Source organism: Strigops habroptila, chromosome 9 (assembly GCF_004027225.2).
Source record: "Strigops habroptila isolate Jane chromosome 9, bStrHab1.2.pri, whole genome shotgun sequence".
NCBI classification, from domain to species: Eukaryota; Metazoa; Chordata; class Aves; order Psittaciformes; family Psittacidae; genus Strigops; species Strigops habroptila.
The window spans coordinates 26342479-26355659 of NC_044285.2; the positions used below are offsets into that span (position 1 = coordinate 26342479).

At 39.8% G+C, this 13181-nt stretch overlaps 1 protein-coding gene across 11 annotated transcripts in view; it reads right to left on the reverse strand.

Annotated features, from left to right (window-relative positions):
* Positions 1-13181, reverse strand: part of COL4A5 (collagen type IV alpha 5 chain) — a 77207-nt gene that overhangs the window by 31118 nt on the left and 32908 nt on the right. For 7 of the 11 annotated variants that reach the window (XR_003993323.1, XR_003993324.1, XM_030498482.1 and 4 more), the window contains exons 7-24: positions 12446-12499; positions 11763-11789; positions 10901-10981; positions 9811-9873; positions 9223-9258; positions 9083-9124; positions 8882-8974; positions 6733-6786; positions 6569-6625; positions 4328-4372; positions 4179-4232; positions 3964-4005; positions 3367-3499; positions 2878-3051; positions 2212-2295; positions 1205-1297; positions 536-606; positions 127-318 (exon numbers count right to left, since the gene is read on the reverse strand). Coding sequence is in view for 9 of the 11 variants with exons in the window: in XM_030498482.1 (XP_030354342.1) it covers positions 127-318; positions 536-606; positions 1205-1297; positions 2212-2295; positions 2878-3051; positions 3367-3499; positions 3964-4005; positions 4179-4232; positions 4328-4372; positions 6569-6625; positions 6733-6786; positions 8882-8974; positions 9083-9124; positions 9223-9258; positions 9811-9873; positions 10901-10981; positions 11763-11789; positions 12446-12499 (1395 nt within the window). In the remaining 2 variants the exon portion in view is untranslated. Of the gene's footprint in view, positions 1-126; positions 319-535; positions 607-1204; positions 1298-2211; positions 2296-2877; positions 3052-3366; positions 3549-3963; positions 4006-4178; positions 4233-4327; positions 4373-5747; positions 5980-6568; positions 6626-6732; positions 6787-8881; positions 8975-9082; positions 9125-9222; positions 9259-9810; positions 9874-10900; positions 10982-11762; positions 11790-12445; positions 12500-13181 lie in introns of those variants that run through there. The other 4 variants (XM_030498483.1, XM_030498486.1, XM_030498484.1 and 1 more) reach the window with 4 other exon arrangements.

Sequence of the window (13181 nt, forward strand, 5' to 3'; positions counted from 1 at the left end):
GTACCTCTGTATATCATCACTCTGCGTTAGTCACATTTGCCAGTCCTCTTATCGACACTAGGTCAAATACATCCAGGACTTCCCAACACATCTGTGCAATCAAAACGAGCATTAAATGGAACTCACAGGTTCCCCTTTAGGGCCAGGTAGACCTGGCAGTCCATCTCGCCCAGGAGTGCCATCTATGCCAGGAAGACCTGGAGGTCCTGGGAAGCCGGGTTCTCCTTTGTCACCTTTCATTCTTGGAGAAGTCAAGACATCCCCTGGGTCTCCTTTAGGACCAGGTCTCCCAGGAGCACCGGGGGACCCTGGGAATCCCTGAGGAGGAAGTCAAAAAAAAGGGAAGAAGAGAAGAAAAATAAGCATTTTAGTTTTTCCAGTCTTTCTTTCACCCCCTCTCTGAGTTTGGCACAAGAATTATGCATTCAAGCTAGTTATGGACAAAAAAAGTATTAGACACAAATTCATATCTACTGTGCACAGATCTACCAAACATGGAAAACAAGTGAGACCAGAACACAATACCACCACTTACTGGTGGCCCTACAAGGCCAGTTAATCCAGGAAGCCCCTTTTCACCTTTTGGTCCAGGAAAACCAGGAGAACCTGAGTAGAGCACAAAAACATAAAAGAAAAAGATAAAACTGTAGAAGCTGTAAATATCAAGCATGCTGTTTGCATAAGATAACAGCTAAGTTGTTCTAAAACCAGGCAAGGTTTAATCTGCTTTTTTGGGGGAGCTTGATGTTATTTGAGAACCAAATTTGCAACTCTAAGTTAAATCAGTAATGTCAAAAAATGTCACACTTGCAAAAAGCTCCAGCTCCTCTATCATTTCAGGAATAGCAAGTAGTAGAAGTTAATTTCTCTCTTTCAGTTAAATCTATAGCAGACCATAAACCTTCAATGCACAAAATGTTTGCAAGTCTGTCTTTGATCAGAGAATCTTTTTTGAAAGATTTTTGAATCTTTTTAGGCTTTTTTGAAAGCCTAGATTTTCAGAAAAGGAGTGATTGTTTCATATGTATAGAACCATCTCTTCCTTACACTCCCCAACAGTGCAAAATACGAGAAGCACAAAGCATGTACTGCAGCTGGCAACTCTGCATCTGAATTTGTACACATCACATTATACACAGATACTCAGATACGAAAGTGACTTTATGGAATATATTAAGCAAAACAGTGAAGACTATAGCTTTACCTGGACTACCTGGAGGTCCTGGTGGTCCTCTCTCCCCAGGAGGCCCAGTTATTCCAGTTCCTATGCAATTGAAGCATGTGTCTCCTTGATCACCTAAAAAGATTTGCACAGAAAAAGCACACTTGAGAACCAAATTTCAGAAAACATTAAAAGAATTCTAACACATACATCAAAATCCCAAACTTTAATTAAACTCAGAGAGCCAAATAAATACTGGGAATGTTTCATTGATCTGACAACAGGCTAAACATTTCATAAAAAAATATAAAAAGGAAAGAGAAAAAGAATGGTTTCAAGAAGCTGAGGAATTTGCTTCACATACAGACTCCTCTGACACTTGTCAATGTGGTATTCAAGCACTTAATTTAGGTTAACTAATTAATCCTTACAACTGCCATGAGAAAAAGGCTTCTGTTTGAAAGGAATACAAAATAAAATGAGATGGCCAAAGTCATGTAGGATGTCCATGGTTGAGCTAGGAAAAAATTCTCACTTACCCATATCAGCATCCTCATTGCAAGGTTGTCTTTTTGGAAACAAGGATACACATTAAAGATATCTTTCTTTTGCTTACCAAACAAACAAACACATTGTAGATCGACCAACTCAAATTAGGAATCTTGCATTTATAATTTCAATGTTGCTTTCCGTAAAAAATGTCAAATTTATTCATGAAGTAAGTATAAAACTTTTTCACATAGAATTGGAAACTGCTGTTACAAAGCACTTAGTTGCTCTCTACTGGGAGGTACTCAAATCTCAAGTTCCATTTTACTTTAATCATGATCCACGCTAGGCCCTAGCACTAGTTGTACCCTCAGTCACTTGGAGATTTCTGTGCTTTAACACTAGATGGGGGACTATCCTACACCCCCCAAAAAACACATTTCTTACTCAGAAGCAGAAAATATCTGCACTGAACCCTACTGGGAAGAGACACTGTTTATCCTTCTTTAATGCAAGCTTTAACAAAAAGAGAATAAACAAAATAGCCATGGACACTGCACCTTTTTGGCCTCGCTCCCCTGTAAAGCCTTGTTGTCCTGGAATTCCTGGAGGACCTGGTGGCCCCTGCTCACATATCCCTTCACCTAAGGAGAATCAGGAGAGGTTTAATGATCAATTTGTTACAGACTGACAGCAGCACTGAATACACATATTCAGTACAAAAATGCACTTCCCAGTATTTGTGTGAATGTTCTAATATACCCACATAATCACAGACCAAACACTTTGGCAATTCAGACAGAGGGCTGCTAATGAAAACCCACCAACGTAATCCAAACTCAAAAGGAAACAATCACCAGTTCTCCTTCACAACCTCAACTGCCTCCCACTGCTTCCCACAGCCTACACACTTCCATCTGTACACCACATTCTGCTGTTCAGTCTTGTATCATAAAAGCATGTGTATGAAATATCAGTGAGGGGACTTAAGATGCCAATGCCATATAGACACTAAATTCCTCTCTGAACCATGTTACCCCTTCTCCACTACAGTTCTCATATTCCATCTCCCATTCCCTACTTCCCTTATACCAAAAAGGAGCTTCATTCAAACTTTTTTGTGGTCTACAAATGAGAATATTTATGAAATGAAATTGGAATTCTGTGAAAAATCACTCTTCACTCTCCAGTCTCTTTCACTTGCTATCTATGTGGTCATTACTTACCAGTAGGAATAGATGGTGCAGGTGGCCCTGGGGGACCTGGTGGTCCCGGAGGTCCTCGTGGTCCATCAAGTCCTGGCTGCCCAGGAATAGAAACACCAGGTAAACCTGGATCTCCCTTCTGTCCTCTCTCGCCAGGTAAGCCAGGTGGGCCAGGAGGTCCAACAGTAGTGATCCCTAAGATGAAAAGAACATAGGTAAGTGATATGGGATAAATTACCCCTAAGACCATTAAGTTAGTGTCTGTTTTGACAGCCTTGATGATTAGCATCCTCTGCTCACCACAGCAGGGGTAATGAATGTTCAGAATTTCTTGTAAGTTCAGGACCCCATAAGTTCAGGACCACCCTTCAAGCTCATAAGTAGCTCTAAATAGTTCTGCCATCAGTTTCTGCTCAGGCCATGTATCCGAAGGAGCGTGAAAAGACTGTGAAGCTAAATACACATTCAGACATTTGAGCATACAACTTGTTTTGATGCTTGCACTCTTACCTGGAGAACCTGGCAAGCCAGGTGGCCCTGGCCTACCAGAGAATCCGCGCTCCCCTTTCGCTCCTGGAAGTCCTGGCAATCCTTTGCTACCTTTTGGTCCCACTGCTGCATCAATGCCTGGTCTTGAAATGACCTGTAAATTTTTCATGTTCACGTGAAATGATTTGTCATGGAAAGCGTCACTGGAATGGTAAAGAGATGTGAGGGAGGAAAAGTTCAACATACTTTGAACCTCATACCAATGACAGGATGCTTTTCCCGCTCCACTGAATTACCAGGTAAAATTCCACTAAAGAGCACTCCCCAACAGGAAGAACTTTTACTGCCAAGCCAACATGGTTATAACAGGCTTCAGTGAAGCTGACTCAATTTCTGCTGGTCTGAGGTTATCGTCTAGCCTTGTGTTTGTAACCTAGCAAATCCTAGGGCACAGAGTCTATCTTGAAAGAAGGAATCATTTCCATTAGTGAATATATGAAATCTTTACTGGTTCTGTTATTGTTCTACCCAGAGATAGGACCCACAGTCACCCAAGAACTGCGATGAAACAACACCATCAACCAAATGCAAATAGAAAAGAAAGGATCAGCAACTTACAATTCCAGGAGGACCAGGAGGACCAATGTCACCTTTTTCACCCTACCAAAGAAATTAAGAGCATTTTTTATACTGTGCATTAATACAAAAGGAAATTATTGCAAGTATTCCTCAACACTGTAATAGCACAGGAAACGCAATTACTGCTCAGCCAGAGCTGAACTCTGATGACAGATTCTCAAGCTACTAGAGCAAGGACAAAAAACCTGTCATACCTTTTCACCGTCTCTTCCTGGAGCACCATTTATTCCAGGCCCACCGGGTAAACCCTTCAAGAAAAGAGAAAGATAATCACACTCAGATCTTCTCCCTATCAGAAGAAAAGCTTATAAGGAGTCAGATTAGAAATGTATGAGTTACTCACATCCCTACCAGGATGACCAGGTTCTCCATCTTTGCCAGGCTTTCCCTTCAAAGACATAACACTCATTGAAATAAAATGCTTCAGTGGTGAAGAATTCTTATGGAAATTGTGTTACTTATTTCCCATTTTTCAATAAGCCAGACTTTCTCTAGAATGCTGTTCTTGTGACAAACATGTCGAAGACATCAATGGAGTTGTTTAAATTGAGGTTTTCATTTTGAAAACCAGAACACAAAAACATGGCAAGTCTCAAAGAAACGTTGTGTGAGTACAGCACAAAATGATCTTCAGTTAACTATTGCTGATTCATTGTGTTTAACAACCCCCTTTATTTTAACAATAGAGAAATCCTTTATTTGGAAAACAGATCCTAACTCCCTAAACACCAGACCATTACATTTAATTAGGAAATTGGTATAATGTGACCAGTGAAATAAAATACAAACATTTATGTGCTTGAATTTTAACTGTCCTTTAAACCAAATGCAATTTTCTAAAGAATAGCATCAACAAAAATACAAAGTGCAATTCCACTCAAAGAATTGACTTCTAAAAACCATATATTCTTGCTAAAATGCTTCTAAACCCCATATATTCAAAGACAGATTTGTCATTGATGCAACAAAACTAGTGCAAGCTCCACTTTATTCCAGACCATTCACTGGGCAATAGAACTCTGTTGTTACAGAAGCTCTATGTACGGGGGACACCTGCTGGAACATAACTAGAATAGGTGACCAAATTTCACCACAGTGCCAAGATCAGCTCTCAGTCATTGGGAAGTTGACAATAAGACCTGACAGATACTGTGTATTAGAGCATCATGTGATTTGTGAATTCTTTTTTCTTAGTGATGAGTTCTGATTCTCAAAAATTAAGTTTTAAGATCTCCTGTGAGTTTGCAGAACTGTTTGATTACATATATTTTTATGAGTATATATGAAATGAGTTTGAGTTCCACAGAATCATATGGAGCCCAAAAAGGCAGCTTTAAAGTAATGTAATAGCAAAAACGCATTTGAAGCATGCAACATGCCCAAATTCAGAGTAATAAAACCAAAAACGTTGGTAAACAAGCTTTTGGCAAAAGGCATCTGCCATATCCCCCTCAGGACCTTTATCCTTTCAGACCTCTGCAGATTTCTGTAGTTCCCATTTACTTTTGCAGGGAGGAGCAACTTGAAAAATGCAATTCAAATCCACTCAAAATACAACAAGAATTTTGGCTTTGTCAATCTGCCTCATTTGTTACGTTCCTTAGGGAAGGCAAATCAAAGCCCTCCTCTAAGTCTCAGCAACTAAGAGTATTTTATCTGGCTTATCAAACATTTGTTTCCATTATATTTATTTCCTACATTAATTGGAAAACCTACTGCTAACAGTAGGTTTCTAAACAGTGTTTATATATTGTCCAATTAACCTGAGCCAGACTTGTGTCTTGGTTTTCAAAGGGGTCCATTGCGTTGATGAAACCATGGGTGCAGTAGCTGCGAAAGTGAAATACAGAATGCTTTGAGCAGGTAGCAGCTTGTCTTCTCTTTGCTGGTCTGGCAATGTCATTTTCATCCTATTTCTTAGCACTTCTATGATCTTCTTTAAATTTTCTGAGCTGTGATATCCAAGTAAATTTCAATTCCAGGATGGATTTGAATCTAGAAAGGAACAAAGTGACTCATGCTATCCCTAGGTGCAGGAGCTATCCTGACTTGTCCCCTTCCCAGATAGCACATGAACTGAAGTAGTTTCTTGGAGAGTGGCAAATGGACTTTTGGTCTTAATGCAGTGTTCAGAGACTTGGTTTTCTGACTCACCTCACAAGTAAACCCACTGAGAATGAGTTTACATAGACCAGCTTAAATACATACCAATCTCATGCTGCTTGACAACCCAGTACATAGCAAATTGAAAGAAAACCCTCTCTCTATAAGGAAACAAAAACCTGCTGCCTCAGTCAAGCAGTCCAACAGCTTTGAAGGTTTCCACATGTAACATAATTTAAATTATTTTCTCCTGCCCTCAAAACTAAGATCTACAAGTAGATGATTCTACTGGAAAGTACTGAGAGATCCATAGCTAGAAGCACTTTCACGAACCAGATGCATCATCCACTGTTTTGCCAGGTTATGGAAAAAAAAAGTCTCTTACCCAGAGGCTGATGGCCCACCTGAATTCAACATTTGCTTAATTCTCAAAGATAACACTGATTGGAAAGATAAATGTTTGGTTAAACAAACTACTTACTCTTTTGCCTGGTTCTCCTTGCTCACCTTTTTCACCTTTTACGCCACCGGGAAGACCCTGGACACACAAAGGTCATCTTAAACTGAGCCCATAAGCCAGTGCAGAATGAATTTACGGTTCTGATACAGATGCAACAAAAAAAGAACTAAAAGAGGACTACTCACAGGAGGGCCTTGTGGCCCAGGAAGTCCTGGTGGGCCTGGATCACCTGGAATACCCTGTCGAGCATGGGCAAAGAAAAAAAGGGTTAAAGCCTCCATCACTCCCTAGTAGCTCAGTCAATTTCTTTAATTTCCAAGTACTATGGACAGTAAAAGACCATATTTATTCTTTCTTTGTGTGGAACTTCAAGTGCATCTACAAATTTTATTAACTGCTCATCCTGTTTATTTAGATGATTCACTCTACTAAGATAAAACTGCCTCCTGCATGCACTGCAGCAGCTGGTTTGGTGGCCTACAGCTGCTATACAATAATAAAAAGAAGGAAAAAAAACCCAAACCAGGAAACAAAGCGGAACAAATGCCAGATCCTGCTAAAATTACAGGAGCAACAGTCATTAGATTAGTGGTAATTGCTGAACTTGTGAGACCATCAGGATTGATAGTGCGTTTGTCTGAAAAATGTTAAAAACTTATGGTTTCTGTTTTGTCTTGTACACCTTTGTGCAAGTTCTTAAATCTCTTCACCATTAACCTAAAGAAAAGCTGCAGACTACTGAATCCACAGAAGGTTTCTGCGTAGAGTTTCTGTTATTTTCTTGGAGGCCTCCCAGACTTTTACTTGATTTTCAGTCAGAGATCACAGGTAAGGGTACACACACCAGAACCTTGTGTGTATTTCGCAAAATCATAAGCGTAATGCTGAAGTATTTTACTGATTGTGTACTACTGAGCATAAGCTTTGTTGAAATAAAACCAAATATGTAAGCTTTGAAGTCATTGTTAATGTTGGTCAAAGGCAATGCACTCAGTGTTTGCAAGTCTTAGTGCTTTAAAAGGAATGTAGTTAGAATGCTTTCGTTTCGTACATTTATATAACTCAATGCCAGTATAATTAGTCCTTCAGAGATCCCTGATGACAGAGGAAAATTTTTCTAACCCTAATAAAGTCAAATGAATTTTTGCTTCTACTACAGTGTGGTCAAAATGTCACCTTGTTTTCTTAGAACTATACAGACACACAATGCTGCTCTTTACCTTCTCTCCTACCATCCAGTAAAACAGAGACAAAAACAGAGACTGAGACCTTTCTAAGATGACTGTGCATTGCAAATGCACGCCAGTGGATAGCTCTAGATAATGCCTTAGTGGTGCCTAATGTTCTTCTGAAAGGAAGAGTAACAAATGGTTTGATCAAGATGAAGGGCAGAACTGTCGTAACATAAAATACTGCTAGACAGTAGTACCAAAGCTTTCTTCTCTGACATGCTACCCAAGATGAAAAGGTGGAAAGGAAGAAACTGATCCACATACGGATGGAGGAAACTAACAGTCTAAAGTTTAAAGCTCACTTACTACAGTGACATTTGCAAAATAACCAATCACTCACCACTCTTAACTCTTCTATTACTCGGGGTGGTATTTGAGAATACCACAGAAATTTCAAAGAAAACATTAAATCCAGGCACCCATGATCCTGCTGGTGCTGCTCAGACTGTCTGTGACTGGCACCCAGAATCAGATGGTACTGTGAAATGTTCCCCAGTAAAGAAAAGAAGGAAAAAATGTAGTAACTTAAAAAAATGGCAACTCTCCTGACGACTTTCTGGCATTTATGGATGAGGAAGGATCCACACAAATCAAACCAACAGTTTAAGCTTACTGTTATAATATAGCTTGATATGTATTTTTGAGAGGCTAGAAACAGGGGAAGCATTTCATTCAGACCACAAGGAAGAAAGATCTTGGGGCATCACTAATGACAGAAAAAAAAGGAGAGAAAAAAATAAAATAGAAGAAAAAAAGGAATGAAGTTGAAATTTTTGACAGACTTCTTCACAATGGATGACGCAGCTGGTTAATTACTGGGAATCTGAATCCCCAGACAGCTTTGAAAATCGCAGTCTGGGTGTTCCAAGGAATGAGAGCATTTTAACTGCTTTTACTGTTATTATGAACTTGCTTTAAAAGAGTTTCTTATGAATAGTTATTTTACTAAGGGAAGTAACTAAGGTAATGTGGCTAGCATGCCTTCTATTAAAGGAAAAGTACTCAGGCCTGAAATATTCAGTACTTTGAGAAAAATAATAGAACCTCTGCAGGCGCAGCTGGATCACAGGCTCATTGCAGATGGATACAGTTTCCCCCTCACCTGATCTCCTTTCTGAAACTCAATGTCATTTGGTCTCTTCTGTTCTCCAATTTGTCCTGGTGGCCCTGGAGGTCCCTGAAGACCTTGTTCACCCTGATGTGCAAGAAGATGGCAGTTTGTTACAGGCAAGACAAGACAAAATGGCATGCATGCGTATTTTGAAAGGAATAAGCAAAAATCTCATCATGATCACCTACTCACTTTTTCACCTTTGGGTCCTTGGAAATTCAAACCCATATTACCCTGCAAAAAGTATAATTCATCAGCCCTTAGAAGTTACAAATGAACAGAAAGAAAAACAAAACAGTCCACCACCATCATCAACGGGGGAAAGAAAATACCTTAGGTCCTGGCAGCCCTGGTGGACCAGGAGGTCCCTATTAAAAAAGGAAACAACAAAAAAAGTCACTTCCAAGCACTTTATAATGCCCCTGTGTCGTAAAACCCAACAAAGCTAATGTTGCTACTTTGACTCCTGGGCATTATAGTCATGCTGACAAGGCACCTTGCCTTCCTCTGAGAACTCTTCCTCACGCTATTCAACTTCACAAATATATGAGAAACTAGTTCTTCCTTTAAGTGAGAGTCAAATAAAATTAAATAGTAAGGTATTAAACACTAAAGAAAGAATCATCCTGGTCTAAAATAAGCTGAATCTTGCCCCTCAGGTTTCTCACAAGGAGACTGCACAAAGATTCAGCCTGATTTAAAGCAAGAAGAGGTCTGGGAACAGGTTGTTTCAAATGTGTCACATTTAAATGTGCACAGCAGCAGCTCCAGGGTGAACTGAATGCTCGGTTCCTGTTGTCTTCATACCAAGTCTTGATTACCAAGATCTCTGCACTTTACCAATCTGCCTCTGAGAACACTAAATAAAGAAGTAACTGCCCCATTTAACACTTTACGAGTAACAGGTTAAAGAAACTTACCGTTAAACCTGGGGGCCCTGGAGGGCCAACTGGACCTGGTATTCCCATGGCACCGGGTGGGCCCTGTTGAGAAAGGGGAAGAGGGTATGAGAGAGGCACCCTTCCGTGAACAAAAACCAAACAATGTTCAAGGTCAGAAAAAAACAACAGCTGGTACCCCATACACGTCAAATCAAAGTAGCTGACCACTAACCCACCGATCTGTCCCTGTGGAAAGGCCTAAAGGAGGGTACATCATGTTAGGAGTGTTCTGCTCTCATCAATACGTCTCTCTGGTTTGGATAAAGGAATGCTTTTTTGTTTGTTTTGAACTACTTTTGTGCTTTCTTTCTCTTCATGCACTGAGAGAGAATAACAAAACACTTTGTATTTGTGATTCCTCCCAGCCAGAAACAGACAATAGGGAAGCGCAGATCAGAGGAACATAAATGCTAATAGGCTCAGTCTGGTCAGAATGGCCTGGGGCTTGCCTCTCTGTACCAGGAAATGGGAGTCTCTGGCTTCTATCCAGTCCAGGCTGATAGGCCTGCTCCCCTTGTTCTTCCACTACAGCAATGAATGGCTCAGTGGGAAGCACAGGGCCTGGAGTCGCTAGCTATTTTCACAGAAGACTGCTGGGAGAACAGAAACACTGTTCAGGAGATGCAGCATAAGGAGAACAGCTGAGACATCACCCTCTCTTCCCACCATCCAAAATAGTGGCTACAGCCCAGAAAGGCAGATGTTACTTACTTTACCTCAGGGTGAAAAAAGGAAGGGAACTCCAGAACTGATATAATGTCTAGGAAGGGGGAACAGGCGGAGGAAACAGAGAAGCAAGTCAGTAACTGTGAGTACTGCTGTCTGCTGGATACCACTTTGCTGGCCAGGGGACCTTTCTGGCCTCAGTGTGTCACCCTATGATGAACAATACGGAAACACTTACTTTCCCTGAAGCCATAAACTAGAGGTACATTAAATGTGAGCCCTGGTTCTCCACATAAACATATGGATCCCCTAGTACCAAATGTTTCAATTGTCCTGTAATGCAAATACTTTTCCTGTTATCTTTTTGGCAGAACACAGCATAATAGCACTTTACACAACTTACAGGTATCCCTGGAAGACCTGGAAATCCTGGGTCGCCCTTCTGTCCTGGCAGCAAGGAGGTAATTATTTCACCTGCTTCACCCTAGGAGAGAAAGAGATGATTTTAACTAATAGCACATTTCTTTATCACCATTCTGACTCTAAAGAACACATAGTGGCTCTTAAGACTCTGAGAGACTAAAGAGTTATGCTACAACCTCACAAGTACTCTTTAATGTAAGTACTACATTCTCCAAGAATAGCTTTTTCTTTGGAGAGGATTCTTTAAATGGCTAAACTACCAACTGTTAAAAGCTCTCTTTCTATATGTACAAATATATCAGCATTGATGGAAATTCCAAAAGATTAGGGGATTGAAATACAAATGCTTTACATAAGAAAAAGACATTCTAGCCCCATGTGAAAGCAGTGGATAGGAGACCACAGAAAAAAGGTTCATTCAGCTGCTTCCAATGTCCCACCTCATGAGAGAAATTATGAGTATGCTGTTACGATAGTTGTGCTTCATGTTTTATATTGAAGCACAGTTTTTTATTGATTTTGGGCAACATCTTTGTTTTAAAAGTACATGTTCTGATGAACTTTTTGGTACCTTGATGCCTCACAACACAGACACTGTCCATCACACTCCCAAGGAAACCAGCTTCAGAAAACAGTCTACCATTTCTGACCCAAATTGAGTAAAGCTACTGCAGAATTTACAGTTAGTTGCACTGGGATGGCCTAGAAACACTGCAAAAATTCACTCCAGGTTCCAATGGATGCACATGGTCTTGCATGGGAGCAAGCAGGCTACCTATGCCAGATCATACCGCACACCCAAGCCCGGTTAGTACTTCATTGTGTGAGTATAGAACACTTACCTTCATACCTGGCAGACCAGGGGGTCCCTTTGTTTAAAAGAAACAAAAAAGGAAAGAAAGATCAATAGAAATAAATCATTGGTATGCTATTTGCAAACCACTAATCAGATCACCCTGAGGCAAGCATTAAAGATAGGAGTCTAAAAAAAGACACGAAACAGGATAAAATAAATCTTTTATGATCTTGAGAATCAAGTGGAAAAAATCAGAGAATTAAAAGGACCACGTTTCCATTTCTTAGCAATTTGTTTCTTAATTACCTCCTATTATCCATCCTGCCTGCTACATTTCTTTCTGTTTGTACTTTGGTTCTGACAGTCACTTCGCTGTACGTCCCTGTGTTTTATAATGAAAACACCCTACAGTGTCTCTTTTCTTCTGCCCCATTAATCACCAGTAAGACTCTTTAGATGTACCGGATGAGAGTATCAAGATCTTACTTCTCTGACACATATGCATGTATTTGTATTTTCTGCAGGTGGCAAAGCATCTCAGCATGTGAGAATTCAAAGGGCTTTTTATTAGCTTTACCACAGCATGATGCAGAAAAGCTCACTTTTATTGAGCATCTAAAATATGCTGATTAACCATAAAAAAAATAAATAATGTATTCTTATTTATTAAAAGAACAACTGCAAAAAGAGGCTGATATTATACAGCTGATTGGGAAATATTTTACTTACAGGAGGCCCTTGTAAACCAGGAAAACCTGGACTGCCTGGGAATCCACGTTCTCCCTTAGGGATGAAAAAAACATTTAGCCAAAACCAAACCAATACATAACAAAAACAGATAAACCGATTTTGACTGAAATGCCCAGTTTCATTGTTAGCTTATGACTCCAGAGTAACAAATTGTATTGCAACGAGCTATAGGATAAACAGTTTGTTAAATCACACAGCTGACTGAAACAGAACTTCCCACATTCAGGTATTTCCACATACTTCCAGGTGAAGTACTACGGAGATGAAAACCACAAAAAGTGCTATAGAAGATCAGTATAATGTGAAGCTAAGTAACACATTAGGATGAAGGTGACTCCTTCCAACAAGCATACTGAATCAGTATTTTCAATGCATTATTATTAAAAATTAATAATTAAAGTGCCACTATTAGGTAAGTTTTCCTTGGTAGTAAGAGTCTATTACAAAGATGAGATGCAGTATATGATCTAGTTATCAGACACAACTCTCAATTATTAGCTATAAAATTTAGGATTAGAACAAAGAATTTAACTACACTGACTGCATAGTATAAATATTGTGTCTTGGTGCTGGCAACTTCTGGGAAAACTTGTGCTTTAATTACCAGACCATGACGCCTTGTCTCAGATATGCATGCAAGCCTGAATCATCTTGGAATTACCTGCACTGGTCAGTAACAGCAAGTACTGCTGCACATAATAAACGAAACTTATTG